This window comes from Aphelocoma coerulescens, chromosome 34, assembly GCF_041296385.1.
Source record: "Aphelocoma coerulescens isolate FSJ_1873_10779 chromosome 34, UR_Acoe_1.0, whole genome shotgun sequence".
Taxonomy (NCBI): Eukaryota; Metazoa; Chordata; class Aves; order Passeriformes; family Corvidae; genus Aphelocoma; species Aphelocoma coerulescens.
The window spans coordinates 742,717-770,042 of record NC_091045.1 but is presented as its reverse complement, the minus strand read 5'-3'; the positions used below and the strand labels follow the sequence as shown (position 1 = coordinate 770,042).

General features: G+C 70.5%; 7 protein-coding genes across 8 annotated transcripts; 3 read left to right on the top strand and 4 right to left on the bottom strand.

The window, feature by feature from the left end:
- The first annotated feature begins 43 nt into the window (after positions 1-43).
- DLL3 (delta like canonical Notch ligand 3) lies at positions 44-3,100 on the top strand. The gene is made up of 9 exons (XM_068998299.1): positions 44-112; positions 324-393; positions 482-552; positions 662-710; positions 1,023-1,203; positions 1,331-2,067; positions 2,211-2,649; positions 2,861-2,945; positions 3,049-3,100. The coding sequence occupies exons 1-9, from the start codon at positions 44-46 to the stop codon at positions 3,052-3,054; spliced, it is 1,707 nt and encodes a 568-aa protein (XP_068854400.1). The 3' UTR covers positions 3,055-3,100.
- A 7-nt stretch (positions 3,101-3,107) lies between these two features.
- Positions 3,108-6,013, bottom strand: QPCTL (glutaminyl-peptide cyclotransferase like). The gene is made up of 7 exons (XM_068998314.1): positions 5,798-6,013; positions 5,264-5,404; positions 4,547-4,822; positions 4,068-4,217; positions 3,784-3,883; positions 3,436-3,552; positions 3,108-3,307 (listed from the first exon to the last, which is right to left on the bottom strand). The coding sequence occupies exons 1-7, from the start codon at positions 6,011-6,013 to the stop codon at positions 3,162-3,164; spliced, it is 1,146 nt and encodes a 381-aa protein (XP_068854415.1). The 3' UTR covers positions 3,108-3,161.
- Positions 6,014-6,821: 808 nt separating this feature from the next.
- FBXO46 (F-box protein 46) lies at positions 6,822-9,437 on the bottom strand. 2 transcript variants are annotated; one of them, XM_068998312.1, is made up of 2 exons: positions 9,386-9,437; positions 6,822-8,660 (listed from the first exon to the last, which is right to left on the bottom strand). In XM_068998312.1, exon 2 carries the CDS (start codon positions 8,616-8,618, stop codon positions 6,891-6,893), a length of 1,728 nt encoding a protein of 575 aa, XP_068854413.1. In that variant the 5' UTR covers positions 8,619-8,660; positions 9,386-9,437; the 3' UTR covers positions 6,822-6,890. The 2 variants fall into 2 exon arrangements, with proteins under 2 accessions (XP_068854413.1, XP_068854414.1); XM_068998313.1 differs by lacking the exon at positions 9,386-9,437 and adding an exon at positions 9,276-9,344.
- A 404-nt stretch (positions 9,438-9,841) lies between these two features.
- Positions 9,842-13,964, bottom strand: GIPR (gastric inhibitory polypeptide receptor). The gene is made up of 13 exons (XM_068998280.1): positions 13,908-13,964; positions 13,358-13,445; positions 13,177-13,284; positions 12,992-13,113; positions 11,970-12,073; positions 11,601-11,742; positions 11,151-11,304; positions 10,828-10,888; positions 10,655-10,724; positions 10,468-10,556; positions 10,215-10,353; positions 10,052-10,093; positions 9,842-9,969 (listed from the first exon to the last, which is right to left on the bottom strand). Exons 1-13 carry the CDS (start codon positions 13,962-13,964, stop codon positions 9,847-9,849), a joined length of 1,299 nt encoding a protein of 432 aa, XP_068854381.1. The 3' UTR covers positions 9,842-9,846.
- A 966-nt stretch (positions 13,965-14,930) lies between these two features.
- Positions 14,931-16,151, top strand: OPA3 (outer mitochondrial membrane lipid metabolism regulator OPA3). The gene is made up of 2 exons (XM_068998359.1): positions 14,931-15,116; positions 15,672-16,151. Exons 1-2 carry the CDS (start codon positions 14,975-14,977, stop codon positions 16,133-16,135), a joined length of 606 nt encoding a protein of 201 aa, XP_068854460.1. The 5' UTR covers positions 14,931-14,974; the 3' UTR covers positions 16,136-16,151.
- A 24-nt stretch (positions 16,152-16,175) lies between these two features.
- Positions 16,176-20,940, bottom strand: VASP (vasodilator stimulated phosphoprotein). Its single transcript, XM_068998358.1, has 13 exons — positions 20,852-20,940; positions 19,133-19,304; positions 18,516-18,684; positions 18,373-18,436; positions 18,236-18,276; positions 17,918-18,135; positions 17,722-17,831; positions 17,598-17,640; positions 17,397-17,499; positions 17,186-17,231; positions 17,039-17,108; positions 16,899-16,956; positions 16,176-16,797 (listed from the first exon to the last, which is right to left on the bottom strand). The coding sequence occupies exons 1-13, from the start codon at positions 20,938-20,940 to the stop codon at positions 16,760-16,762; spliced, it is 1,221 nt and encodes a 406-aa protein (XP_068854459.1). The 3' UTR covers positions 16,176-16,759.
- Positions 20,941-21,700: 760 nt separating this feature from the next.
- Positions 21,701-26,521, top strand: RTN2 (reticulon 2). Its single transcript, XM_068998373.1, is given in 11 exon segments — positions 21,701-21,847; positions 22,796-22,840; positions 22,942-22,987; positions 22,990-23,340; positions 23,611-23,748; positions 24,274-24,481; positions 25,085-25,223; positions 25,398-25,467; positions 25,902-25,948; positions 26,146-26,204; positions 26,303-26,521. Coding segments are annotated over 11 exon segments (1,248 nt in total). The 5' UTR covers positions 21,701-21,745; the 3' UTR covers positions 26,346-26,521.
- Positions 26,522-27,326: the final 805 nt, after the last annotated feature.

The following is a 27,326-nucleotide window of genomic DNA, read 5'->3' as shown; positions in this document are numbered from 1 at the left end:
CCCGGCCTGGACGCGACCCCCGGGACCACCCCCAGCCCCGGCCATGGAGGGGCCCCTCCCCCTCCTGCCCCTCCCCCTCCTGCCCGTCCTCCTCCTCCTCGGCCCCGCCCCGGTGAGGGGGAGGTCCCTGGGGGGGTCCTGGGAATTGGAGGGGGGGTACTGAGGGGGCGTTTTGTGGTTGCGGGGGAGGTTTGGGGGATGGGGGGGGCTTGGGGGGATTTGGGGTCTCTGGGGGGGATTTGGGGTCTCTGGGAGGGATTTTGGGGTCTCTGGGAGGGATTTTGGGGTTTTTGGGGTTCACTCTCCGCCCCCTCCCACCCCAGGCGCGCCCCTCGGGGGTCCTGGAGCTGCGGGTGTTCTCGGCGCGGGGGGGTCCCGGGGGGGCCTGCGGGGGTCTCCCCCCCCCCCGGTGCCGCCTCCTGTTCCGGCTCTGCCTGCGCCCCCCCGGGGGGGGCGGCTGCGCCTTGGGGGTCGCGCTGAGCCCCCCCGGGCCCCCCCCCCGCGCCCGGAGCCCCCCGGACCCTGCGGCTGCCCCTCGCCTCCCCCTGGCCGGTGAGACCCTCCCCCCAAAATCTGAGCCCCCCTCAAAATATGAGAAACTCCAAAATACGAGACCCTCCCCCAAATCTGAGCCTCCCCCCCAAATTTTGTGTCCCCCCAGGGCAGCGTCTCACTCGTGGTCGAGTCCTGGCGGCTGGAGGAGAACGGGGGTGAGGGGGGGTCTAGGGGGTAAAATTTGGGATTTGGGGGGGGCTGAGAATTGGGGAGGGGTCTCAGAGAGGGGGGAGGGGAGATCAAGGGGGGAGAAAAGGAGCGGGGGAGCAAAGAATGGTCGGGGGGGTTGGAAGGAGAAATTTGGAGGTCCCGGGGGGGGGAAATGGGGCACAAATCGGGGATTTTGGGGCGGGGAACAAACGGAGATTTGGTGGGGGGGAGGGGTATTGGGGTTGGGGGCGGTAAATTGGGGCTGGGTGTCTCGGGGGGGTTCTGGAGCTGCTGACCTCCCCCTCCGCCCCCTCCAGGCCCCCCCCTGCGGCTTCTGGGTCGCGCGGTGTCGCGACAGCGCCTGAGGCCGGGGGGGCCATGGCGGGGGGGGACCGGGGGAGGTCTGCGCTTCGGGACCCGCCTGCGCTGCCCTTCCCCCCCCCCGCGCCCCCCCCTGCGCCCTCCCCCAACGCTGCCGGAGCGGCTGCTGCGCCCCCCGTGAGTCCCCCCAGATCCCGACCCCCCCTCGGGACCCCCCCCGCGGGGTTTAGGGTTCCCCTGACCCCCCCTCTGTCCCCTCAGGGGAGTGTGGGGGTCGCTGTGCCCCCCCCGGCGCCTGCGACAGCCCCGCGACAGCGGCGACAGCGGCAACATCCTTGGAAGCACCGGCGGTGGCCCCGGTTGCCGCGGCTCTGGTGGCCCCGGGGGTGGCCCTGGACCCCCCTGCGGTTGCCCCGGTGGCGACCCCCGAAGCTCCAGCTCCGCCCTCGCTCGGTCGCATCCCGGAGCCGCTCCCGGGGGTCTCAGAGCCTCTTCCAGGGGTCCCGGAGGTCCCCAATGTCTTCCCGGGGGTCCCAGACCCGGTTTCAGGGATCCTAGAGGTCTCAGATCCCCTCCCAGGGGTATCAGAGCATCTTTCGGGGGTCCCGGGCCCTCTCCCGGGGGTCGCGGGAGTCCCATATCCCCTCCCGGGGGTCCCGGAGCCACTCCCGGCGGTCTCGGATCATCTTCCGAAGGGGGTCCCAGATCCGCTCCCGGGGGTCCTGGAGCCACTCCCGGGGGTCTCAGAGCATCTCCCGGGGATTGTGGGGGTCTCGGATCCGCTCCCGGTGGCACTGGACCCTCTCCCGGGGGTCGCCAATCCCATCCCGGGTGTCCCGTTCCCCCTCCCGGAGGTGCCCCCCTCCCCCTGCGCCCTCGGGCCCTGCTTCAACGGCGGTGCCTGCGCCCCCGACCCCCCTTCCGGGACCCCCGGGACTCCCCCCGGGACCCCCGGGTACACCTGCCGCTGCCCCCCGGGCTTCCGGGGCTCCAACTGCGAGCGCCGGGCAGACCGGTGCGACCCCCAGTACTGCCTGAACGGTGAGAGACCCCCAAAACCACCCCACAAACCCCTCAAAGCCCCCCCCCGCGACCCCCAGGAAATCCAAAATTGATGCCCCGACTCCTCTTTTTCTTCTTTTCTCCCCTTTTTCCCCATTTTCCCCCAAATCCCCCCCTCCCAGGCGGGCACTGCCGGGACTCCCAGGGCCTGACCCCTCTGTGCCGCTGCCCCCCGGGCTTTTCGGGGCGCCGCTGCCAACACAACGCGGACGACTGCACCCCAAATCCCTGCGCGCACGGGGGCACCTGCCAGGACGGCCCCAACTCCTTCACCTGCTCCTGCACCCTGGGCTTTGGGGGGCCCCGCTGCCGCCGCCGCGCCGGAGCCTGCGCTCCGAACCCCTGTGCCCACGGGGGCACCTGCTTCACGCACTTCTCGGGGCCTGTCTGTGCCTGCGCCCCCGGCTTTATGGGGGTGCGCTGCGAGGAGGAGGTGGGGGCACCGCCCCCGACCCCGAAAGGCCGCGGGCCGGCCCCCCTGGCGCTGTGCGCGCTCCCGCTGCTGCTTTTGGGGCCGGGAGTGGGGCTGGCGGTGGCCAGGAGGAGGAGGGGGAGCAGCAGGTGAGGTTTTGGGGGGCTTTTGGGGGGTTTGGTGTTCAGGATTTGGGTATCCAGGTGTTACTGGGGCCAGGAGGGTGGGGTGCAGGTGAGGTTTGGGGAGTTTTGAGGTCTCCCTGCGAGTACCAGGTGGGAATTTGTGGCTTTGGGGTCTCTCTGTGGGTTCCAGGCAGGGATGTGGGGGTTTTGGGGGTCTCACAGCGGTTTTTGGCAGCAGGACCCCAGCGGACACTGGGGGGACCCCCCGGTTGAACCCCCCCGGGCCAGAGCAGCGGCCCCAAAGAGCCTCGGCCACGCGGGTGAGACCCCCGGGACCCCCAAATCCCCTTCCCAAAACCCTAAATCCCCGCCCCGAGACCCCCAACTCCCCTCCCTTTAACCCCCCCTTTCTGTCACCCCCAGGTGTGACCCCCCCCGGAGCCCCCAAATCCAGGCAATAAATGGGAATTTCGGTGGTTTTGGGGGTTTACTTCGTGTTTTTTGGGGGGTTGGGGTTTTTTTTGGGGGGGGGGGGCTCAGAGCTGCAGGAACTCGGCCACGAAGACCACCAGGACCTTGGCCAGGTCCTGCACGGTCGGGGGGTGCAGATTGTCCTCGGTGTCCCCCGGCGTGTGCCACACCCGTGGGAACGGCGTCGGGATCAGGTGCAGCACCGGGACACCTGCGGGGACAGCGGGGGACATGGCGGGGACACCGGGAGCCCACAGGGAGCCACGGGGGAGGCACGGAGGGACACGGAGGGACAGCGGGGACCCCAGGGCCAGGCTGGGGACACTTGGGGACAGTCACCTCGCTGCAGGAAGGGAACGTGGTCGTCCTCGACGGGCCCAGGGGCGGGGCCGAGGCGGAAGAAGGGCGGGGCCGGCGGCGCCGCGTGGAGCAGCCCCAGGTGGCGGAGCCGCTGCTCTGCGGGGACATCGGGGGGACATCGGGGGGACATCGGGGGGATACGGCGGCACCGCCTCCCCCTCGCTGCCCCCTCCCTCCCTGGGTTCTTGTCCCCATGTCCCGATCCCATCCCTCTGCCGCGATGTGGCCCGGCCCCACCCGTCCCATCACTGTCCCCGTCCCTTCCCCCTTGTCCCCACCCCCTCCCCCGTGTCCCCAGCCCTGTCCCCGCTGTCCCTGTGTCCTCACCGATGGCCACGAGGCGCAGGAACCAGTGGTGGGTGTGGGGGAAGTGGCTGTGGATGGCGGGGCTGGGACCACCCAGCAGGTCCAGCAGCACCAGCAGGCTCTGGGGACATGGTGGGGACATGGTGGGGACATGGCCATGGGGACATGGTGGGGACATGGCCATGGGGACAGGGACTTGGGGACAATGATGGGGACAGGGACACAACCACAGGCACGGTGCCCCCTCCATGTCACCGACCAGGGCGGTGACCCCTGACCCCGTGGGGTGTCCCCATGCCACTGACCATGGCAGTGACCTCTGACCCCGCGGGGTGTCCCCTCGCCGCCATCTTGGCCGCCAGGTGCCGCGCCCCATACAGGGAGTCAGTGGCGCTCCAGTCCCCAAACGCCTCCTCCCCGTCCAGGAATAGCAACTGCAGCGTCACCGGTGGGTCCTGCGGGGACACCGGGCCCGTCACACCTGTCACACACCTGCGGCACACCTGCGTCACATGTGTCACACCTGTCCGGGTGGCCTTGGGTGTGGAGGGACCGTGGGGGACACAGGTGGCCGGTGGGGACCTGGGTGAAGGATACCTGAGGGGTGTCCAGGAAGAGCCCAGGTGACCCAGGAGACCCTCAGATAGCCCAGGTGACCCTCAAGTGGGCCAGGTGACCCCCAGAGCACTCAGGTGGCCCAGGTGATCCCCATGTGACCCCCAGGTATCCCGAAGGGTTTCCAGGTGACCCCCAGGTGCCCCAAGCGGTGTCCAGGTGACCTCACCTGTCCCTCCCGCCGCCGCAGGTGTGTGTCCAGCGCGCTGGCCAGCTCCAGCAGGAGGGCGCAGGGCACGGCGGCATCGGTGGCACCCACGAAGGTGCCTGTGGCCACCACCTTGGTGTCGTAGTGACAGGCCAGCACCAGGCGCCGCGCAGCCACCGGTGCCACCGTGGCCACCACGCTGCTGAAGGTCACCTGGCCGCGCGGCGTGGGCGCAGTGAAGGTGTCCAGCTCCAGGTGCCACCCGGCCCCGAGTGACCTCAGGTGGGACAGGATGTGCTGGAAAAGGGGGTGGGGACATGGGGTGGGGACACGTGGGGACATCGCTGGGGGGACGGCCGGGGGGGTTTGGAGGGGATTGGGGGGAATTTGGGGGAGTCAGGAGAGTCTGAGAGGGGTTGGGGGGGGTTCTGGAAGGCCTGGGGGGACTCGGGGGGTCTGGGAGAGGTTGGGGGAGAAATTGGGGGGATTTGGGGAGAATTTGAGAGGGATTTGGGGGGAGTTGGGGTTTGGGGGAGACTGGGGGGGCTTATGGATGAATTTGGGGGACTCTGGGGTGGATTGGAGGAGGTTCTGGGTGGACTTGGGGTCTCTGGGGGTCTCCGGGTGGATTTGGGCTTTACGGGGGGGGTCTATGGGTGGACTTGGGGTCTCTGGGGGTCTCCGGGTTGATTTGGGGGGGGTCTCTGGGTGGATTTGGGGTTTTCGGGGGGGCCTCACCTGCCGGGCCGCACGGCTGCCGGGCCCCCCTGGGACCCTCTCGTGCAGGAGGGGCCGCAGGAGGGACCCCCAGAGCCGGGCGGGGTCCAGGTGGGACAGGAGGGTCCGTAGGGCTTGGTCCGAGGGGGGGCCGGGGGCGTCCTGAGGGGGGGGCACCGTCTGAGGGGTCCCCGAGAGATCTGGGGGAGTCTGGGGGGTCCTGGAGGGGTCTGAGGGGTCCCGGAGAGGTTTTGGGGGTCCTGGAGGGTTTTGGGGGTCCCCCGAGGGGTTTGGGGGTGTCTCGGTGTGGCTTTGGAGTGTCCCGGAGTGGTTTTGGGGGTCCTGGAGGGTTCTGGGGTCCCCCCGGGGGCTTTTGGGGGTCCGGTACCCCCCGGCATCCTTCGATTCCCCCCGCCCCGCCCCATAACGGATCCCGGGGAGATCAGGGGCTCCCGGGGGTCCCGGTTGGTCCCGAAAGGTTGGGCGGAGCTCCCGTTAACCCCCCCTTCCCCCGCTTATCTCCCCCCCTCTCTCCGGACCCCGCTCCCCGCTCACCGGGCCGGCTGTTCCGCGTTCCCCGCCGGGCCAGGCGAGGAACAGGACGGCGGCGGCCGCCAGCAGCGCCAGCACCGGCAGCAGCGGCCGGGCTGGGCGGGGGGGCCGCGGGAGGAGCCCCCGGAACGGGCCCGGCCCCGGGAGTGGCACCGGAACCGGGCCGGGACTCGAACCCGCGGCCCTCGGGCGGCGCGACCCGGCCGGGGCCTGGCGCATGGCGGGGGCGGGGCTTACCGGGGGCGGGGCAGACGAGGGCCGATCGCTGGTGGAGGGCGTGGCCTGAAGGGGGCGTGGCCTCATGGGGTGACGAGTGCGGCGGGGATTGGGCGGGGGATGGGGCTTGACCGCGGGGCCACGCCCACAGCGGGCGACGCGGCAGGACACGGCAGGAACACGGGGGGACACCGGGGGACACGGGGGGACACGAGGGGGACACAACGGGGCTAGGGGAGGAGACACGGCAGGAACACGGGGGGACACGGAGGGACACGGGGGGACACAACGGGGACACGGGGGAGACACAACGGGGCAAGGGGAGGGGACACGGGGGGACACAGGGGGACACCACGGGGACATAATGAGGACAAAACAGGGGGACACAACAGGGATATGGGGGGACACAACGGGGACATAATGGGGACATGGAGGGATGCAAAGGGGCAAGGGGAGGTGACACAGAGTGAGACAATGGAGACTCCCTGAGGGACGCTGTCCTTCGCAGGGCCACCGGCCCAGTTGGGGTCATCACCATTGGGTTGATGCCACTGTCCTTCATGGGGCCACCACCCTGCATGGGAATGTCACCCTCCATGGGGCCACCAGCCCAGCTGGGGTCATAGCCATTGGCTGTCCCCATTGCCTCTGTGGGGACACCACCCTGGAGGGGAATGTCACCCTCCACAAGGCCACCAGCCCAGTTGGGGTCACCCCCATCCCTGGGGACACCCCCAGCCACCTCCACCCCATCCCCCCTTTCCCCCTCCACACTTCCACACTCGACCATTCCATTCCTTTTTTTCCATCCTCTTCCACGGCCCCTCCCATCCCCAAAGCGTGTCCCCAGAGCGTCCCCCAGAGCTGAGACATCCGTCCTTCACCTGCCGTCCTCCCTGCGGCCGGCTGGGTGCACCCAGTTGTTGTCATGCAGCCCCGTCCGGCAGCCGGGCGCCTCCCGGTCCGGCCGCCGGCAGCACATCCAGTAGGAGCGGCCGTAGGGCAGGTCGTGGTGGTAGGGCTTGGGGTGCCAGCGGCATAGGGACACGTCCCCGCGCTCATAGCGCTTCTTGCACTGCTTGCAGGGGTCGTCGCGGTACAGAGGGTCGCGGTTCCAGCGGGAATCCGTGGCCTGCACACCGAAGGTCTCGATGATGGACTTGAAGTAGTGGCACGAGCACTTGAGGGCGGCCAGCGCCTGCGTGGGCAGGTAGCTGAAGATCTTCACCATGACATGCTCGGGCAGCAGCAGCATGTACTGCCGCGGCTCCAGCAGCCGCTGGATCTTGAACCGGATCTCCAGGAAGTCATGGGACACGTGCCGGTACAGCCGGCACAGCGCCGGGTCCCCGGCCGTCACCTCCCGGCCCGGCGCCACTGCCGTGGCCGCTGCTGGCTCCTCGGGCCGGCCGGGCAGCAGGAAGAGCTGGCCTGGCGGCGGCGGCTCATCTGGCAGCCGCACCGTCTCCTCGGTCACCTGCTTGGCGCTGTCCTTACCAAAGAACACGCACTGGTCCACCACGCCAGTCACCACCACGTCCACATGGAAGCCAGACGCACAGTCCCGCGGCGCTGCTGGCCCCTCGGCAACGCCAGCGCTCGGCTCTGCCGCCGCCGCCGCCTCCTCGGCGCCGTCTTTGTCCCCTTTGGCGGCCAGCAGCAGCTCCACGCCAGCGCGCGCCGGGCTGACCAGCCGGTACAGGTCGCAGGTGATCTGGTCCTTGGCACCCAGTGCGCAGGGACGCTCGAGGACAGCGCCGGTGGCCGCGGTGGCTGCACGGGGTTCGCGCCCGCTTGAGATGCGGAAGGCAATCCGCACCTCGCCAGGCCCTGCCGCTGCTGCTGCTGTGCCCGGGGCGCACTCGGTGGCGGGGCCTCCCCGGCACAGCCCGTTGGGCCGGGCCCCGCCGTGCTCCCGGTGCTGCTGCTGTGACTCGAACTGGGCCACAGCCGCGGCCACGCGCCGGCACTCGGGGCCGCCCGGTGCCTCCAGCAGCACAAGCGGCGCCGGCGCGTCACAGGGCCGGGGCAGGCTCTGCAGGGCCAGCGCCGCCCGCCGCTCCACCAGTGCCACCATCTCTGCCACTGACAGCAGGTCCGGGGTGTCCCCAGCGCTGTCCCCAGTGGCATCGCCCGGGGTGTCCTTGGGGGTGTCCTTAGGAGGGTCCTTGGGGGTGTCCCCGGAGCTGCTGGACCAGGGTGGGCTCGGCGCGGCCTTGGGGTCGTGGCAACGCCGGCGCCGCTTGGCCTTGGAGCTATCGCTGCCCCAGTTGCCCTTGACCTTCATGGTGCTGGCGCGGCCGCCGGTGCCGCCGGTGCCGCTGGTGCCGCACTGGTGGGCCACGAAGAAGGCCACCTTCTCCTTGGTGTTGCCCGGCTTGATGACGTACCACGTGTCCAGCAGCACCCGCCCGTCCTCGGCGGCAGCCGCCGGCGCCGGGCCGGGCTCGGAGGGCTCCGGGGGGGTGTTCTCGGAGGGGCGGCAGCCCAGGGACTTGCGGGGGGCTGCGGGGCCAGCTGCGGCGGGGGCACATGGCTTGTTCTGCGAGAAGGTGCCGAAGGGCCGCGGGCACCACAGCTGCAGCTGCGGGAAGGCGTTGGGCTCCATCAGCGCCGCATGGCACGGCCACGCCGCCGGGGCCGCCCGGGCCTGCGGAGAGACGGCTGGTGACGGCGGGGGGGGGGTCGCGGGGACGCTCAGGGGACCCTCGGGGACATCGCGGGGCTGCGCCCCCTCCGCACGCGCGCCGCAAGCCCCGCCCCCGAGCCCGCCAAGCCCCGCCCCCTCACGCCCCGCCCCCGTGGAGGCCGCGGCCCACCCGTTTAACGCCTTGCCCCCGCGCGCGCCCGGACGGCGGCCAATCAGCGCGCGGTGCTCGGGCCATGCCCATATATGGACGGCGGCGCGCGGCGCGGCGGGGGCGTGGCCGCGGCGGGGGGCGTGGCATCGAGGGGGCGTGGCCTTGGGGCCCCGCCCGCACCGCGCCGCGGTCCCGGTCCCGCGTGGGCCCGGGGGGGGGGGGGGGGGGCCGGGGGGGAATCGGCGCCGGTGTTCCGCGGCGGGGGGGGGGGGGGGGGGACGCGTTACCGGGCCCGGCCCCGCCACGGTGGGGCCGCGGGGATACAACCGGACCCACCCGGCGCACCCCGCGCGTCGGCGGAATGGCCCCGTTCCCCCGCGCCGGTGCTCGGTGTCGCACCGGGAGCCCCCCCAAGCCCCCGCCGTCCCCTCCGTTAGGCCCCGTGGCCGCTCTCAGCCACCGACCCGCGGGCTCGGCCGCTCCCCGGGACGTCCCGCGATGCTCCGCGTCCACGTCCCTCCCCTTCCCGTGCTGGCCGGGCCCCACCCGGTGCCGCCGCCCCTCCCCCGCTCACCGGGCAGTGCCGGGCGCGGCCGCTCCGCCTCTCCGGCCGCTTCCGGGGTGCCCCGCCGCGCCTGCGCTCGTGCCCACCGCCCTCCGCGCCTGTGCCGCGCGGGACATCACGGGAGCTGTAGTTCGCTCCCGCCGGGCTCCGGGCGGCTGCGCGGAGTTTCACGGGAGTTGTAGTCCTGCCATGGTGTTCGGCGCTGCGCCGTGGGGCATGTTGGGAGTTGTAGTTCTCCCACCACCTTCCAGTATCCCCCCAGTAGCCCGCAGTGCCCCCCCACAATGGCTGCACAGCACCCCTGGGGGTTTTGTAGTTTTTTTATTTCTGAGGGTACAAACCTGAGGGCCCTCGTGGCCCCAAAGTTTCAGAGCCCCCCCCCCCCCCAAATCAGGGGGACATCCAAATCCCCCAGATTTTGCCCCAAATTGCCCTAGAACCCCCCCCCCCCCCCAAACTCTTGGAGGCCCTCAGCAGCTGCTCTCGGCCACTGGGTGCTGCCCCTGTCGGGAGTGACCCCTCCGGGGGCCCCTGGGGGGGGCGGGGACACCCAGACGGCACCGCTGCCACCCCCGGCGGACCTCGGCCTGCACCTGCGGGTGGCATGTCACGATATATGGCGGCATCTCGTGATATACAGCACCGTGTTGCAACATGCCCCGGTTGCGGACGCACCTCCTTGTTGGTGAAGCAGTACAGGATGCTGACAACCAGGCCCTGGGTGGGGGGACGTGTGGGGGGGCCACCCGATTAACCCCCATTAACCCCCATTTCAGCCCCCATTGTCCCCCTTTTTTTTCCCCTCACTGTCCCCCCATCGTCCCCCGTGTCCCCTCACCTGGGCCGAGGTGAGCAGCAGGTGGAGGCAGAGCCGTGCCAGCCTCAGGCCGCCGCCTCCTTCGCCCTCCCCGGCCAGGGCAAAAACCACCTCGTGCACCCCAAGCAGCGGGATCAGCGTCAGCGTGGAGCGTGCCAGCCTGGGGACACGCGGGGACACGGCTGGGACATGCCCAGGGAGATCTGGGGACACCCCCAGGGATGGGGAGCCCTTGGGGACCTGGTGTCCCCACCTGTCCCGGGAGTGTCCCCACCTGAGCCGCGTGTCCCCGCGGGACACCTGGTGCGCACGCACTTTGGCCACCAGGATCCGGACGATTCGCACGAACACCACGAAGTTCACCTGTGGGGTGGAGGGGACACAGGGGACACCTGCAGTGACACCTCCAGGGTGAGGTGGGGACACCGCTACCCCCCCTGCCCCACCGCAATGTCACCCACCGCGACAGCCACCAGAATGGGACAGCGGATCACCCACCACACCGCCACCTTCTCGTTGCGTTCCCAGCACCTGCGGGGGGGGGACACGCTCAGCCCCCCCCCCCACCTGTGTCACCATTGTCCCCTGGAGGAGGGAACAATGTGGGGACAAGGCAGGGGACAGGTGGCCTCACCCCTCATTCTCGTACAGGTACCTCAGGACAACCCAGGGGACCACGAAGACCACGGGGACACCTGGGGGGGACACACCTGGTTAGGGGGACACGGGGACACCGGGGGACACGGGGGGGCACGGGGGGACATGGCAGAGCACAGAGGAACAGGAGGTGACACAGGGGACACAGGGGACAGCAGGTGGCACAGAGAGGGACATGGGGAGACCCGGGACGGGGCACGAGAGGACACAGGGCTACACAAAGGCGCAGGAGGTGACAGGGGTGACGCGGTTACACAGTGACACAGGTGACACAGGCGACACGGGGGACACGTGGCGCACCCCAGCCGAGCAGCAAGAAGGCGGGGACACAGCGGCGACCCGAGGTGGCGACGAGGAGGCGCAGCAGGAAGAGCCCCTCGGCCATGGCCCACGCGTAGTTGGCGCCCACGCAGTACTGGGCCAGGCTCTGCGCCACGCGACACGCGGGGCCCGCCTGCGGCGACACCGCTGTCCCCTCCCCGCCCCGCGGGAGGGCGGCCCGGGGCGGCCCCGGCCCCGCGCGGCCACGGGGAGCGGGCGACACCGCCCCCGGGGATGTCCCCGAGACCCCCGTGGATGTCCCCTTGTGTTGTCCCCCTCCTCCCCATGGGTGTCACCCGCTCCCGTGGGTGTCCCCGAGACCCCGTGGGTGTCCCCGTGTGTTCCCCCCAACCTCCCCGTGGGTGTCACCCGCTCCCGTGGGTGTCCCCATGAGTGGCCCCGTGGGTGTCCCCTGCCCGGGGTGCCCACCTGCATGCCCAGCAGCTGCAGGGGGTGGCCGTGGCCGTGGCCGTGGGGCAGCAGCGCGTCCCGCGTGAGGATGGCGCCGGCCCGGAGCGCGAAGGACAGAAAGAGGTTGGCGTGGATCAGGTTCCGGGTGCAGCGCAGGCGCCTGCGGGGACAGGGACACGGCCACGGGTGACACGGACACGGGGGACATCCCGTGGGTGACACCGACACCGGGGACATCCCGTGGGTGACACCCCCGCGGGGGGCAGCAGCGGCCAGGGGGTGCCAGTGCCCCGGGTGTGACAGTCTCAAGGGTGACACTGCCCCCCAGGTACCCCCAGGTGTGACACAGCCCCCAGGTGTGTCACAGACTCAAAGGTGTGTCCCTACCTGAGCAGCAGCAGCAGCAGCAGCGCCACCACCAGCGCGACAAGGGACAGGGAATATCCCACGGTGTAGAGGAGGCGGAACTGCTCCAGCAGCCACGCCTGGCGCTGCGGGGACAGGGGGACACGGCAGGGGGACACGGGGGACACGGGGACACAGTGGACATGGCATGGGAACAGCACGGGACACGGGACATGGCACAGCAGGGGGACAGCAAGGGACACGGCACACATGGCACAGCAGGGGACACGGGACACGACACGGCACACGGGACACAGGGCACAGCAGGGGACATGGCACACGGCGGGGGACACGGGACACAGGGCACGGCACAGGGCAACACACGGTGTGACACATGTCCCAGCACAGCGTGGCACGAGGCGCCGCGGAGTGTCATACGGTGTCACACGGGGCACAGTGTGACACAGGCAGGGCACAGCACGACACGAGGCACAGTGTGACACACGCGGGGCACAGTGTGACAGGGAGCACGGCACGACACAGCCACGGGCACATGGCACCTCCCAGCATGGTGGCTCCCCACGGTGTCACCCCACTGTGTCCCCCTGCTGTCCCCTAAACCGTCACTCCCCCGTGCCCTACCACGCTGCCCCCACCGCGTGCCCACAATGTCCCCGCGCCGTCCCCGTGCTGTCCCCCGATGTCCCTCCGCGATGTCCCCTGCTCCCTGTCTCCTCGCGCTGTGTCCCTGCACTGTCTCCACCATGTGCTTGCGGTGTCCCTGCCCCGTCCCCCTGCTGTCCCTTTCTGTCTCCCTCTCTCCCCACCCACAGTGAGTGTCCCCCCTCTGTCCTCGCGCTGTCCCCCCGCTGTCCCTTTCTGTCCCCCTCTCTCCCCCACCATGTGCCCGCGCTGTCCTCACGCTGTTCTTGCGCTGTCCCCCCTCTGTCCCCGCGCTGTCCCCCCTGCTGTCCCTTTCTGTCCCCCTCTCTCCCCGCCGTGTCGCCGCGCTGTCCTCACGATGTCCCCATGCTGTCCCCCCTCTGTCCCCGCGTTGTCCCCACCTGCAGCGGCTGCACCTGCGCCAGGTCCTCGCACTGGGAATTGTCCTGCCAGGGCCTCCCGCTGTCGTCTGTCACCCAGCGCCCGTCGGGGCCGCAGCGCCGCGCCACCACCCCGCCCTGCACTGTGGCACCGCTGTCACCCGCTGTCCCCTCCCCGGGGACTCCCGGGGCCGCCCCCGCGTTACCTCGGTGGTACCAGGGCAGGTACCAGGGGCAGGGGACAGTGGCGGTGCTGTTGGGGACAGCGTCCCCCCAGCACGCGTAGAGGTCGAAGCTGCGGTTGCAGACGGGTCCTGGGGGGGGGCGTGGGGAGGGGTCAGGGGGGTCCTGGAGTGTCCCCGGTGTCCCCGAGGTGTCGCCACTCACCCGGGGCGGGCGGGGCCAGGCGCAGGTGCAGCTCGCACGCCTGGCGGTACTGGCGCCACGCGACAACGGTGGCCTGGGCGGAGCGCTCCTGGGGGGACAGCGGGGACATCGGGGGGGGACATCGGGGGGGACATCAGCGGGGACAGCAGCGGGGACAGCAGAGAGGACAGCAGAGAGGACAGCAGCGGGGGCCAGAGCAGGGGACATCGGCGGGGACATCAGCGGGAGATGGCGGGGGAAGAGAGGTGGACATCGGGGACAGCGCGGGACAACGGGGGACAGTGGGACAGCAGAGTGACAGAGTGGGACATCGGGACGCAGCGAGGGGACACCGGGGGACATCGCGGGACATTGAAGGACAGTTGGCGACAGAGAGGGACATCGGGGGACAGCGGGAGAGCGTGGGGGGACAGCGCAAGGACAGCAGGGACAGCGGAGGATGACGGGGGGACATCGGGGACATCGAGGGATGGGGGGGCACTGGAGGACAGCGGGAGAAATCGGGGAGACGTCAGGGGACATCGGGGGGGACTCGAGGCGAGGATCTCACCTCTGCTCCGTGCGGGCCATAGCTCAGCGGGGCGGGGGTCGCTGCCCACTGCCCCATGGTGGCTCCTGGGTGGCTCCTGGGTGGCCCTGGGGGGTCCCGGAGTGTCCCCTACCCTCCGTCCCCCGGTACCGGCTCCGCAAGTGGCTCTGTCACCCTCGGGTGACACCGGCACCGTCTGGGACCGCCTCCGGGAGGGGCGGGGGGCGCGGGGGGGGCGCGGGAGGAGCCTCAGTGTCACCTGCGGGGTCCCAGTGCCACCCAGCAGGGTCCTAGTGTCACCCACGGGGTCCCAATGTCACCCACGGGGGTCCAGTGCCACTTACAGTAGTCCCAGTGCCTCTCATGGGGGTCCCAGTGTCACCCAGGTGTGTCCCAGCATCCTCATGGGTGCCCCAGTGTCCCCCACAGGTGTCCCAGTGTCTGCCAATGTCCCCCAGTGTCACCCAGTGTCCCCCAATGTGTTCGCCAGTGTCCCCCATTGTCCCTCAACGTCCCCCCCAGTGTCCCCCATTGTCCCCTATTGTCCCCCAGTGTCCCCCAATGTGTCCCAGTGTCCCCCAATGTGCCCCTCAGTGTCCCCCAGTGTCTCCCATTGTCCCCCAGTGTCTCCCAGTGTCCCTCAGTGTCCCCCAATGTGTCCCCCATTGTCCCCGAATGTGTCCCCCAATGTGTCCCCCAGTGTCCCCCATTGTTCCCCAATGTGCCCCCCAATGTGTCCCCCAGCGTCCCCCATTGTCCCTCAGTGTCCCCCAATGTCCCCCAGTGTCCCCCAATGTGTCCCCAATGTGTCCCCAATGTGCCCCCCATTGTCCCCCATTGTCCCCCAGTGTCCCCCATTGTCCCCCATTGTCCCCCAGTGTCCCCCAGTGTCCCCCATTGCCCCCGGTTGTGTGGGCGTGTCCCCAGGAGAAGGGGGCGTGTCCCTACGGAGGGTGTGCGCGCATCCACCAGGGGACGCCACCAAGGAGGGGGCGTGTCCAAACCCGAGGCGCGCCCCCGCCTCCACACCCACGTGCGCGCCCGCGCGTGCGGCGTGACGTCATCACCGCGCGCCCCCCGCGCCGAGGATGGTGGCGGGCGCGTTCCCGCTGGCCAAGCTGCTGACGCTGGGCGCGCGCCAGCTCAGCCGGCCCCTGGCCGCGCGCATCAAGGCGGGGGCGCGCGCGTCCCCCTTCTTCCGCACCTACATCTGCCTGCCCCCCGCCCAGCGTGAGTGACCGCGGCCGGGGAGGGGTCACGGGGCGTGGGGACACCTTGGGGACGTCGGGGGATACGGGGGGACCCCGCCCCGGACCCTCCTTCCAGCCCCATATCTGCCTGCCCCCCGCCCAGCGTGAGTGACAGGGGGCAGGGAGGGGTCACGGGGGGGTGGGGACACCGGGGGACATGGGGGGACCCTGCTCCAGCCCCTTCTTCCGGTGCTTCGTCTGCCCAGTGTGAGTGGGGGGGGGGGGTAATAAGGACGTTGGGGACACGTGGGGACGCTGTGGCAGGGGGTTGGTTTGGGGTGTGTCTGTGGATGGATTTAGGGGGGGATCTGTGGATGGATTGGGGGGGGGGTTGGAGGTTTCTTTGGGGGGATTTGTGGCTGGGTTTGGGGGGGATCTGTGGATGGATTTGGGGGGGGATCTGGGATTGGTTTGTGGGAGATCTGTGGCTGGACTTGGAGGGGATTTACGGCCAGATTTAGGGGCGTTTCTGGCTGGGTTTGGGGCTGTCCGCACCCGCCTTTCGGGGGTCCCTAACCCCTTTCTCTCCCCCCAGTTTACCACTGGGTGGAGATGCGAACCAAGATGCGCCTCCTGGGCTTCCGTGGGGCGGCCGTGAAGCCCCTGAATGAGGACGCGGCAGCCGAGCTCGGGGCCGAGCTGCTGGGGGAGGCCCTGGTCTTCGGGGTCGGGGGGCTCTGCCTCTACCTCGAGTACCTGCGGCAGGCGGGGCAGAGCCGGCGCCGCGAGGAGCACCTGGAGCAGACCCTCAGTGACCTCCGGCAGGGCCTCGAGCAGCTCCAGAGGGACCTGGACGAGCTGCGGGCCCAGGGACGCGCCCAGGGAGGGGCTGGACACGCCCAGGGAGGGGCTGGACACGCCCGAGGGAGCTCAGGAAACGCCCCTGCCCAAGCTGTGATGGCCGCTGCTGGGGCTGGCCCCGCCCCCGCTGGCTCTGGACACGCCCCGGCGGGCTCTGGACACGCCCCTGTCGCGACAGGCCACACCCCCACGCATTAAAGCCCTTTTGGTGTTCTGCTGGCGGTGCCTTGAAGGGGCTAATGGGGGGTGGGCGCGGCCGCCTGGGTGTGTCTGGTGGGCGCGGCCAAGGCGGTGGGTGGGGTCGGATGAGGAGAATTGTGATGAGTCAGCAGGTGCTGAGCGCGTGTCTTCCTCTGCCGGGGGTGTGGTCATTAAAGCCCCCCGGTGACCCCCCCAGGGACTCCCCCCAAGGCCACGAGGGTCCCGTAGAAAACCGTTTATTGGTGCTGGTAGGGGAGACCCCCCACCCCCCCAAATAACCCAAAAAAAGAGTGAAAAACCCAAAAGTGGCTTAAAAAAGACCCCGGGGGGGCCGGGGGAGGGAAGGGGAAAAGGGGGGGGGTTCCCCTTCTCCCTCCTCCCCCCCCAGTGTAAAAAATGGGGTCCTCGGTTGGCGGTGAGTGGGGGGCACAGTGTGGGGGGGGCTCGGGGCCCCCCCTGCCGGTAAGGCACAGCCTGGGGGGTCTGGCCCGGAGCCCCCCCAGGGTGGTGAGGGGGTAAAATGGTGAGGGGGGACTGGGGGGGGAGAGTAGGGGGGGCCACCACCCCTCCTATCCCCCCAAATCCGGGCCCATGGCGTGGTGGGGGGTGGGAGATGGGGGGTCAGGGTCCGTTTTGCTTCCGCAGCTCCATCACGAACGCTGGGGGGGACAGAAAAAGGGTTGTGGGGGACGTTGTCACTGTCACCCCCCCATGGCCCCCTCTGCAATCCCCCCCTCCCCATTCTCCCAAGCCCCCCCACCTTCGATGATCTCCTCCTTCATCTTCTGCAGCTCCCTCCGCAGCTCCTCCAGTAGCTCCTGGGGGGCTCACAAGGTGAGGGGGAGGGGCACACCACATAAACCCCCTCCCCAAATTCCCCCCCACCACCCAAACCAGTACCAGTTTGAACCGCTCCAGGTCCAGCTCACTCTGGGGCTCGGAGGAGGGGGCTGGAACGGCCGATTTCATCCTGGGGGGGAGTTGAAAGAATGAATTAGGAACCCCCACAGAGCCCCCCTCCCTCCCCCCCAAGCCCCCAAAACCCACCTGGGCAGAGTGGAGCTGGATTTTTCCCACGGCCTCCGTACGGGCTCTGCGGGGGGATAGGCCAAGGGGTGAGGGGAAGGCTGGACCCCCAACCCTCCCCCCCCGCGTTCCCCAAAAAAGCCCCCCTGCAAATCCTCCCGGTTCCTCCGCCAAGCTTTTTTTTTTTTTTTCTTTAGAACTACAGTTCCCTGGATGCCCCGCGCGCTCGCACCGTGCCCGGCAGCGCGCCCCCACCGCGGTGCATGCTGGGGGTTGGAGTCCGCGCGCTCACCCGGCGGTGGCCCCGCCGTCCTCGCGCCGGGCTCCGCCTCGTCCTGCGGGGGCAGAAATTTGGGGGGAGGGCGCTGGGGCGAGGGGGAGGCAAAGAGACCCCCCCCCTTCCTCCCCAAATTTTTTAGGTGGGGGTACTGACGTTGGTGACGTCATCGTCCTTTGGCTGCTCCGCGGCTTTCCTCCTGGGGTGGGGGGATTAAAGGGAGGGGTCAGCATGGGAATTGAGGGCGACCCCCCCCCCAATTGTCCTGCCCCCGCCTCACCTGCGGGCCAGCATGGCGCTCATCTCCTCCATCAGCCCTCCCCCAGCCCGGGGGGCCCCGTCGGCTTTGGGGGGGGGAACGGGGATGGCCCCCCCACTCGGGGTCTCATCCTGATGGGACAAACGGGGTGAAGAGGGATGCTGTCCCCAGTTAATTACCCTCCCCCATCCTATTAATTACCCCCCCCGACACTCACCTTCCCGACTTTCCTGAGTTTGGCCCCCGCGATGGCAGCGGCAAAGCCGGAGACCCCCCCGGGAACCCCCCCTGGCACCCCCTCGGAGCCTCCCCCCTGTAATGGGGGGGCCGGGGGTACCCCCGGAGCTGGGGGGGGGCCGGGGGGCGGGGGGGGGCCTGGAGGCGGGGGAGGGCCGGGGGGCGGGGGGGGGGCTCCGGGGGCCACAGCTGGGGGTCCTGGGGGGAAAAAAGAGAAATTTGGGAGGGGGGGGACCAATGGGGGGAGCCCATTTTTTTGGTGGGGGGAGGTCGGGGTTGAAGCCCCCACCTCACCCACCTGCAGCCATCCCTCGGCGCTCGGACTCATCCATCATTGGCCTGAGGGGGAAGAAAGGGTCAACACCCCCATTGCCCCCCCGTCAAATTTGGGGGTTCCCATGTATGTTCCCCCCACCCAACTGGGGTTCCCCCCACCTCTCCTGCTGCTCAGGCTGGTCCGGTGCTGACCCATCGGGCTCTGGCCGGGACGGCGGTGTTCCTGGGGGGGAGAGGACACCCAAAGGTGATTCTGGGGGGGACACGGGGGTTGGGGACCCCTCCCGAGACCCGAGACTCACCCTGGTCGAGCGCCTGCAGCGCCCGGAGCACCGAGGCAGCAAACTGGGCGGCCTCGGGGGGGGCCACGAAGCTGAGCCCCCAGACCCGGCGGCCCTCGCGCCACTGGTGGAACTGGGGGGTGGCCTGGCTGTAGCGCAGCCCCCGCCCCAAGGGGCAGTTCAGGACCACCTGGGGGGGCGGGGGGAGGGAGATGAGACATGGAGAGATCCCCCCCCAAACCATGGGGGTGACCCCCAAAACCATGGACGCCCCACACAGAGCCCCCCCAAAATCACGGGTATCCTCCCCATAGTCAAAGGGGTCACAGAAAGGCCCCTCCCCAAAAGCTTCGGGTGCCCCACAGAGCTCCCCCACCCCCATGGGGATCCCCACCCCCTCATTTCTACCGTGAGCCCCCAGCCCCCCACCCATGGGTGCCCCATAGAGCCCCCCCACCCCCACAGGGGTCCCAGCCCCCCCATTTCTACCGTGACCCCATAGCCCCCCCTCCGTGTGTGCCCCATAGAGACCCCCACTCCCATTTCTACCATGGCCCCCCAATCCTCCCCCATTGCCATGGTGACCCCATCGCCCCCCCCGCGCCCGGCTGCCCCCCCCCCCCCCCCGCGCCCCCCACCTGCTGCTCGGGGTGCAGCCGGCGCCCCACGAGGCGGAAGCTGTGGGTGCTGGGCTGGTGGAACAGCTGGACACAGCTGGGGCTCTGCGGGGGCCCCCCCGCGGGCACCCACTGCCGCTGCCCCTCGTCGTAGAGCAGCACCGAGGCCCGGGCGCTGCACAGCACCTGCTCGCTGCGGGAGGCACGGCTGGGTCACGCCCCCCGAGGGGCTGGACCCCCCCCCGAAAGGGGCTGGACCCCCCCTGCCCCCACAACTAGGGGATCCCTCCTTTATATGGGGACCCCCCTTCCCATGGAACCCCCCAATGTCGGACCCCTGGGTGCTTGGGGAACCCCCCCCCCCTTATACGGGGACTCCCCAGTGTGTGGGACCCCCTCCCGAATGTGGGACGCCCCCAATTTGGAACCCTCAGGATGCTGAAACCCCCCCCCAGTGTGGGATGGGACACCCCCAGTGTGTGGGGCTCCCCCCCATTTGGGACCCCTGGGTACTTGAGGACCCCCGGGGGTGGCCCAGGGACCCCCCCGGGGTGGGAATTTGGGGACCCCCCGAGCCGGGGACCCCCCTCCGCCGAACCCTGGGGCACCCCTGGGAGCTGCCCCCCCAAATTCCCCCCCCGCACCCCAAAACTTCCCCCTGGCCCCCCCTTTTCCTTCCTCTTCACCCCAGGCGGCCCCTCCCCCACTTCCTCCCAGTGTTCCCAGTGCTCCCAATGCCCGTTCCCGGTGCTCCCAGTGCTCCCAGTGCTCCCAGTGTTCCCAGTGCCCGTTCCCGGTGCTCCCCAGTGCTCCCAGTGCCCTCTGGTAGCGGCTCCCTGTACTCCCAGTGCCCGTTCCCAGTGCTCCCACGCCCGATCCCAGCGCTCCCTGCCCGCTCCCGGTGCTCCCGGTGCTCCCGGTGCTCCCGGTGCTCCCAGTGCTCCCAGTGCCCGTTCCCGGTACTCCCAGTTCCCGTTCCCAGGGCTCCCTGCGAGCTCCCGGTGCTCCCAGTGCTCCCAGTGCCCGTTCCCGGTACTCCCAGTTCCCGTTCCCAAGGGCTCCCTGTTCGCTCCCGGTGCCCGTCCCTCCGTTCTTCCGGTCCCTCTCCGTGCCCGCTCCCGGTTCTCCCAGTAAGCCCAGTACCGATTCCCAGCGCTCCCAGTGCCCCCAGCCCCAGTTCCCGGTTTTCCCAGAGCTCCCAGTCCCACTTCCCGGTTCTCCCGGCATTCCCAGTACCGATTCCCAGCGCTCCCAGTGCCCCCAGCCCCAGTTCCCGGTGCTCCCAGTGTCCCCAGTCCCACTTCCCGGTTTTCCCAGCGCTCCCAGTCCCAGTTCCCGGTTTTCCCAGTACCCCTTCCCGGTGCTCCCAGTTCCGGATCCCGGCTCTCCAGGTGCTGCCCAGCGCCCGCAACCCCTGGAACCACTTCTCCCAGTGCCCGTTACCGGCGCCGCCCGTTGCCCCCAACGCCCGCTACCGGTGCCGCCAGTGCCTCCAGTACCGACCGCGGAGCCGCCCAGTGCCCGTTACCGGCTCTCCCAGTGCCCCCAGCGCCGCTGTCCGGTGCTCCCAGCGCTCCCACTTCGCCCAGTACCGACCCCCGGTGCTCCCAGAGCGCCCAGTTCCCGCTCCCAGCGCCCCCGGTACCCCCGGCGCCCGCTAATGGCTCCCCCAGTCCCCCCAGCGCCGGTGCGCGGCGCTCCCAGTTGCTCCCGGTATTCCCAGTACCGATCCCCGCTCACCTCATGCTGGCGGCCGCGGCCGGTCCGGGCCCTTCCGGTGGCGGCGGGGGCCGGACCCGCCGGTCCCGGCGAGAGGCCCCGCCCCCCATGGGCCGCACCCCGCCCGCCCGTCCCCGCCCCTCCCGGTAACGGCGGCGGAGACCGGGAGATCCCCCCGGGCCTCCTTAAAGCGGCAACGGCGGCGCGCGCGGTCCATCGAGGACCAGTAACGCCCAGTGTCCCCCCCAGTGTCACCCCAGTGTCCTCCAACGGACCCCCCCGGTGTCCCCCCCCCGCGTTCAGCTGGTGTCCCCCCGAGCGCTCCGGTTCTGGGGACTGGGAGGTCCTGGGGGGGCACTGGGAGGGTCCTGGGGGGACACTGGGAGGTGCTGGGGGCCACTGGGAGGTCCGAGGGGAACTGGGGAGCCCCGGGGTCGGTGCTCAGTTCCCGGGGCCGACCCCGGGTCCCCGTTCCCAGTTCTCGGTGCCCAATGTCGGTTCCCGGCTCCCAGTGCCCGGTTCCTGCTTCCCAGTGTCGCTTCCCGGCTCTCCGGTGTCGCTTCCCGGATCCCAGTGCCAGTTCCCAGTTCCCGGCTCTCCGGTGCCGGTTCCTGGTGTCGGTTCCCTGTTCCCGGTTCCCAGTGCCCGTGTCGGTTCCCGGTGCCGGTTCCCCATTCCCGGCTCTCCGGTGCCGGTTCCCAGTGTCTATTCCCGGTGCCGGTTCCCCATTCCCAGCTCTCCGGTGCCTGTTCCCGGTTCCCAGTGCCGGTTCCCGGTGCCGGTTCCCGGTGCCGGTTCCCCATTCCCGGCTCTCCGGTGCGGTCCCGCCCCCCGCCCCGCCCCTCTCCCCCGCCGCCGCTGCCGCCGCCGCCGCCCTTTGTCCGCGGCCCCGGGCCCCGCCATGGCGCTGCGGTGATGCGCGGCGGGGCCGGCCCGGGCGCGGCGGGGCCGAGCGCGACCGGGAGCCCCATGCGGGGGCCGCCGCCATGGGGCAGGTCCTGGGCTTCGCCCACTGCAGTACGGACCGGGCACCGGCACCGGGAGTGGGAAGCGGGGAACGGGGAGGGCGCGGCGGCACCGGGAGGGGCCGGGGATGGGGTACCGGGAACCGGGCACCGGGAACGGGGCGCAGGGAGGGGCTGGGGATGGAGGGAGCGGGAGGGGCTGCGGGATACGGGGGGTACCGGGGATGGGGAACCGGGAATCGGCACCGGGGATCGGCACCGGGAGCAGGGAGGGGCCGGGGATAGCCAGGGATGGGGGGATCGGGGCTGCGGGAACCGGGAGGAACCGGGGACGGAAGGACTGGGAGTGGCGGGGGATGGGGGCACCGGGAACTGGGGATGGTTCGGCACCGAGAGGGGACGAGGATGGCGCGGCAGAGGGGCAGCGGGAGTGGCCGGGGACCGGGGCAGCACCGGGAGGGACGGGGGCAGCACCGGGAGGGACTGGGGCTGCGGGAACCGGGAGGCACTGGGGACGGAAGGACTGGGAGTGGCCGGGGATGAGGGGTCCGGGAGTTACCGGGGATGGAGGGACCGGGAGCAGCCGGGGATGGGGAGACCGGGCACCGGGATTGGGGCACCTGGGGGCACCGGGAGGGACCGGGATGAGGGCACCGGGCTTGGCCGGGGGTGGGATACCGGGAGGTACCGGGGACAAAGGTATCCGGGCGACAGTACCGGGAGGCGCCGGGGACACGGGAAGAGGGACTTGGAGGCACCGGGAACACCGGGAACGGGACACCGGGAATGGAGGAGGGACCGAGACTGGCCGGGGATGGGGGGACGGGGGTGTCCCGGGGGTGTCCCGGGGATGGAGGGACCGGGAGGGTCCGGAACTGAGTGGGAACGGGGACACCGGGGACACCGGGAACGGGACACGGAGCGTGTCCGGGGGTCCCGGGAAGTTTGGGGGACCAAGTTTTGGTGTCCCACTCCCCGCACGCCCCCCGTGTCCCCCCAGAAGAGGCTCCGTCCACGGCCTCCACCACGCCGGACTCCACCGAGGGTGAGCGGGGCCGCCCCCCCGGTTCGGGGCGAATTTTGGGGCGGGGAGGCGGGCACGAGGCTGCCCCGACACCCCCTCCCGAACCCCAAAACCCCCCGCAGGTGGCAACGAGGATTCGGAGTTCCCGGAGCTGCCGGCGCCGGAATCCCCTGAGGAGGAGGAGGAGGATGAGGACGAGGACAGGGAGGCGGCGTGGAGGGGGAGACCCCCCCGGGACCCTCCCCGGGAACTGACCTTCTCCTACATCGCCTTCCGGGGGGGGGGCGGACCCCCCCAAACCGAGCCAGGGCTCCGCAGCCGCCGCGAGCCCCGCCGGGGCCGCCCCCTCCGCCTGAGCTCGGGGGGGTCCCCCCGGGGGCCGGACCCCCGAGTGGCCTCCAGGACCCCCCCCCCGAAACGTCCCGGGGAGCCCCCGGCCCCCCCCGAGGCGAGGCTGGAGGCGGGGGGGGCCCTGGAGGAACTGGGGGGGCCCGAGGTGGAGGAGCGCCCCTGGAGCCTGGGTATGGAGGGGGGAGAGGATGGGGGTCCCGGGGGCCATGGGGGGGAGGGCTGGGCAGCGGGAGGGGGGGTCCCCAAGGGGGGCTTGGGGACATGAGGGGTCCGGGGATATCCCTGGGGGGGATTTCGGGATCCCCAACGGGGGGGTTGGGGACATGAGGGGTCCGGGGATATCCCTGGGGGGGATTTGGGGGTCCCCAAGGGAGGAGTTTGGGGGCACTAGGGGAGGGGGCCCCGAGACCCCCTCGATCCCCCCGATTTTTTTCTCTCAGCGGCCCCCGAGCCCCTCCCTCCCCTTCCACCAGGGGGCGCTCCGCGCGCGCCGCCCGTTCTGGAGCCCCCTCAGGCCTCGGTCCCGCCCCCGCCACTGCCGGACCAATCAGCGAGCGCGTCGGGCTCTGACGGACAGGGTGAGCGGCCAATCAGCGCGCGGGGGAGGGCCCGGGGGCGGCTTCGGGGTCTGGTTTCAGGGAGGGTCCCGCGGCCCCCGCCGCCATTGGCGGCTAAAAATAGGGGGTGACCCCCCCCCAAAAAACCCGGCAGCACCCGCGGAAGCCATGGAGGGGCCGGGTGGGGCACGGGGGGCACTGGGAGGCTCTGAGAAGGGCACTGGGAGCACTGGGGAGCTCTGGAGGGGGAACTGGGAGGCACTGGGAGAAACTGGGAGGGACTGGAAAGCACTGGGAGGCACTGGCAGAAACTGGGAGGTTGTGGGAAGGGCACTGGGAGCACTGGGGGACTCTGGAGGGGGCACTGGGAGGCACTGGGAGGGCACTGGAGGGACTCCGGAGGAGCACTGGGTTGGAACTGGGAGAGACTGGGAGCACTGGGAGGAGCTGGGGGGACTCTGGAGGAGCACTGGAAGGGACTGGGAGGGGCACTGGAAGGGACACTGGTGTCTCTGGTGTCACCGGTGTGTCCCCGCTGTCCCTCAGTGTGGGAACTGCTGTACTGGCGGGCGCCCGAGCGCTCGGCGCTGGCCTTACTGGTGGCACTGGTGGCACTGGGGTGCCTGTCCCGCTTCAGCGCCATCTCGGTGGGCGCCTACGGGGCACTGGCGGTGTTGGCGGTCACTGTCCCCCTGCGCCTGCGCCAGGTGGCCCTGAGGGCCCTGGGGACAGCCCCCCCGGAGCCCCCCACGCGGTGAGTGACACGGGGACACCCCCCCTGTCCCCTCCCTGCCACCCCTGGCACCCCCAGGGACCTCTGCGTGGCCCTGATGGCACTGTCTCCCCCATCCCATGGGGTGTCCCTGTCCCCATCCCTGTTCCCCTGACACTGTCCCTGTCCTTTGTCCCCCTGTCCCCCCAACCCTGTCCCCATCCCTCTTTCTGTCCCTCGATGCTGTCCCTGTCCCCATCCCTGACGTCCCCATCCCATCCCATCCCCTGACCCTGTCCCCAGGGCGTAGCCGGAGGTCCCCGGGGTGCCGTCCCTGTCCCCTGTCCCTGTCCCCAGGGCGCAGCTGGAGGTCCCCGGGGTGCCGTCCCTGTCCCCTGTCCCTGTCCCCAGGGCGCAGCTGGAGGTCCCCGGGGTGCCGTCCCTGTCCCCTGACGCTGTCCCTGTCCCCAGGGTGCAGCTGGAGGTCCCCGGGGTGCCGTCCCTGTCCCCTGACGCTCTCCCTGTCCCCAGGTTGCAGCCGGAGGTCCCCGGGGTGCTGTCCCTGTCCCCTGTCCCTGTCCCCAGGGCGCAGCCGGAGGTCCCTGGGGTGCTGTCCCTGTCCCCTGATGCTGTCCCTGTCCCCAGGGCGCAGCCGGAGGTCCCCGGGGTGCTGTCCCCGGAGCAGCAGCAGCGCTGGGCGCGGTACCTGGCTCGACACGTGGTGACAGCCACCCGCACCCTCACCCGCCTCTTCCTCGTCCACAGCGTCCCCGAGTCCCTCAAGGTGACACTGGGGGCACAGGGGGACACAGGGGACATGGGGAGGTGTGGGACACAGGGGACACTGACAGCATTGGGGACACAGGGGACACAGGGGGCATGGAGGACACGGGGGGTGTGGGTGGCACGGGGGGGCCCAAGGGCGGGGTCACGGTGACGGTAACAGTGCCACCCGCAGTTCGCCTTCCTGTTCTACCTGCTGACCTACGTGGGGGCCGTGTGCAACGGGCTGACGCTGCTGGGAGCGGGTACGGAGCGGGGACACTGTGGGGACACCGTGGAGACACGGGGACATGGGGAGGGGGAAATGGGATGGGGACATTGGATGGGACACGGGGACACCGCAGCAGGATGTGGGACATGGCATTGGGGATGTGGGGTGGGGACACCAACACAGGACATGGGGACATGGGACATGGAGATGGGGATGGGGACATGGGGACGTAGAAATGAGCATGGAGATGGGGACACAGGGATATGGGATGGGGATGGGGGACAGGGACATGGGATGGGGACATGGGATGGGGACACTGGACATGGGATAGGGGATGGGGGACAAGGGATGTGGGACAGGGATACAGGCTGGGGACAGGGGGGTAAGGGGGCGGAGGCTGGGGGGCTCAGGGGACAGGGGAGTGGGGACAGAATGGGGACCCGAGGTGACACGGTGCTCCCTGGCCAGGTGTCATCTGCGCATTCACCTTCCCCGTGCTCTACCGGCGCCACCAGGTACGGGGACACCGGGGACACGTGGGGACACTGTGGGGGGTGGCGAGGGTTGTGTGTGTCCCTCGGCACTCCTGCTTTGTCCCCAGTTTCCCCCCCATCCCCCATGTCCCCAGTTGCCCCCTGTGTCCCCAATGTCCCCAACTGCCCCCCGTGTCCCTGATGTCCCCAACTGCCCCCCGTGTCCCCGATGTCCCCAGGCCCAGATTGACCAGTACATGAGTCTGGTGAGGAGCCACCTGAGCCACCTGCGAGCCAGGTCAGTGTCCCTGTGTTCCCGTGTCCCACTCCCCTCTGTGTCCCCTGGGGGGGGTCTCAGGGAGCCCTGGTTTCCCCTGACCCCCCCTGTCCCCGCAGGGTCCTGGCCAAGCTCCCAAGTGCCAAAGTGAAGCCGCAGTGACACCCCTGTCCCTCTCTGTCCCCCTTCCCAAGGTGGCAGCGAGGGGGGGGGCATGGCCGGGGGGATCCCCACACCCCTCCCCCCACATGGGGGGCGTGTGTCGTCCCCCCCCTCCGTGTCCTTCCCCCCCCCCCGCGCGGGGGGGGGGTCACACTTTAATAAAAACTCTTGTGACAGCCGGGTTTGGTGGCGAGGGGACCCGGGGGGGAGACGGGAGGGAGCACGAGGGGGACAGGGTGTCGTGGGGGGCTGTGGGGACCCTCTGACGTGTGTCTGACCTCTCGCCCTCCCGCTGCTGGGGTGGGCTGTGCTGGGGCCACCTCGTGTTCACTCCCACCGCCCTGTGTGCCCCCCACTGTCCCCGCGTGTCCCCCCACGTCCTCTTGTGTCCCCCGTGTCCCCCAGTGTTCCTCCATGTCCCTCTGCCCCTGCAATTCGCCGAGTCCCCGTGTGTCCCCCGTGTCCTACAATGCCCCTCCGTGTCCTCCCACGTCCCTCAGTGTCCCCCGATGTCCCCTCGTGTCCCCCGATGTCCCCTCGTGTCCCCCCGCCCCGCGAAACGCGCGGGAGCCTGGAGGCACAAGCCACGCCCCCTCAGTCTTGGCCCCGCCCTCTTCCCGTCCCTCTTTGCCGCGGCCCCGCCTCGGCCCCGCCTCGGCCCCGCCCCCGTTGCTATGGCCACGGCCGTTGCCGCGCGACGTAAACACGGGACGCCGGACGTGGTGACGTCACCGCCAGGGAACGCCGTAACCGGGGCGACCCGCGCAGTGTTTACCGGGACGGGACGGGGACACCGCGAACGGGGCGGGGAACCCCCCGAGAGCCCCGGGAACACCGCGAACGGGGCGGGGAACCCCCCCGAGAGCCCCACCGGGACCCCCGGGACCCCGGGACCGGGGCTGGGAAGCCCCCGAGAACGCCCGGGACCCCGGGAACGGGGCGGGGAACACCCCGAGACCCGGCCGGGACTCTCGGGAACGG

Coding starts and splice junctions, on each gene's coding strand:
- VASP (XM_068998358.1), bottom strand. CDS start 20,940: ATGGGGGGCGGGGCCTCTCGCCGGGACCGGCGGGTCCGGCCCCCGCCG. Junction 18,437..18,515: donor GCTGCAGGCGCTCGACCAGG/GTGAGTCTCGGG, acceptor TCTCCCCCCCAG/GAACACCGCCGTCCCGGCCA. Junction 18,277..18,372: donor CAGCCTGAGCAGCAGGAGAG/GTGGGGGGAACC, acceptor CTTCCCCCTCAG/GCCAATGATGGATGAGTCCG.
- FBXO46 (XM_068998312.1), bottom strand. CDS start 8,618: ATGGAGCCCAACGCCTTCCCGCAGCTGCAGCTGTGGTGCCCGCGGCCC.
- GIPR (XM_068998280.1), bottom strand. CDS start 13,964: ATGGGGCAGTGGGCAGCGACCCCCGCCCCGCTGAGCTATGGCCCGCAC. Junction 13,114..13,176: donor CCTGCCCTGGTACCACCGAG/GTAACGCGGGGG, acceptor GCGGTGCCACAG/TGCAGGGCGGGGTGGTGGCG. Junction 10,725..10,827: donor TACCTGTACGAGAATGAGGG/GTGAGGCCACCT, acceptor CCCCCCCCGCAG/GTGCTGGGAACGCAACGAGA.
- OPA3 (XM_068998359.1), top strand. CDS start 14,975: ATGGTGGCGGGCGCGTTCCCGCTGGCCAAGCTGCTGACGCTGGGCGCG. Junction 15,117..15,671: donor CTGCCTGCCCCCCGCCCAGC/GTGAGTGACCGC, acceptor CTCTCCCCCCAG/TTTACCACTGGGTGGAGATG.
- DLL3 (XM_068998299.1), top strand. CDS start 44: ATGGAGGGGCCCCTCCCCCTCCTGCCCCTCCCCCTCCTGCCCGTCCTC. Junction 113..323: donor TCCTCCTCGGCCCCGCCCCG/GTGAGGGGGAGG, acceptor CTCCCACCCCAG/GCGCGCCCCTCGGGGGTCCT. Junction 2,068..2,210: donor CCCCCAGTACTGCCTGAACG/GTGAGAGACCCC, acceptor CCCCCCTCCCAG/GCGGGCACTGCCGGGACTCC.
- QPCTL (XM_068998314.1), bottom strand. CDS start 6,013: ATGCGCCAGGCCCCGGCCGGGTCGCGCCGCCCGAGGGCCGCGGGTTCG. Junction 4,218..4,546: donor TGCGGCGGCGGGAGGGACAG/GTGAGGTCACCT, acceptor GTGTCCCCGCAG/GACCCACCGGTGACGCTGCA. Junction 3,553..3,783: donor CCTGCGCCTCGTGGCCATCG/GTGAGGACACAG, acceptor ATGTCCCCGCAG/AGCAGCGGCTCCGCCACCTG.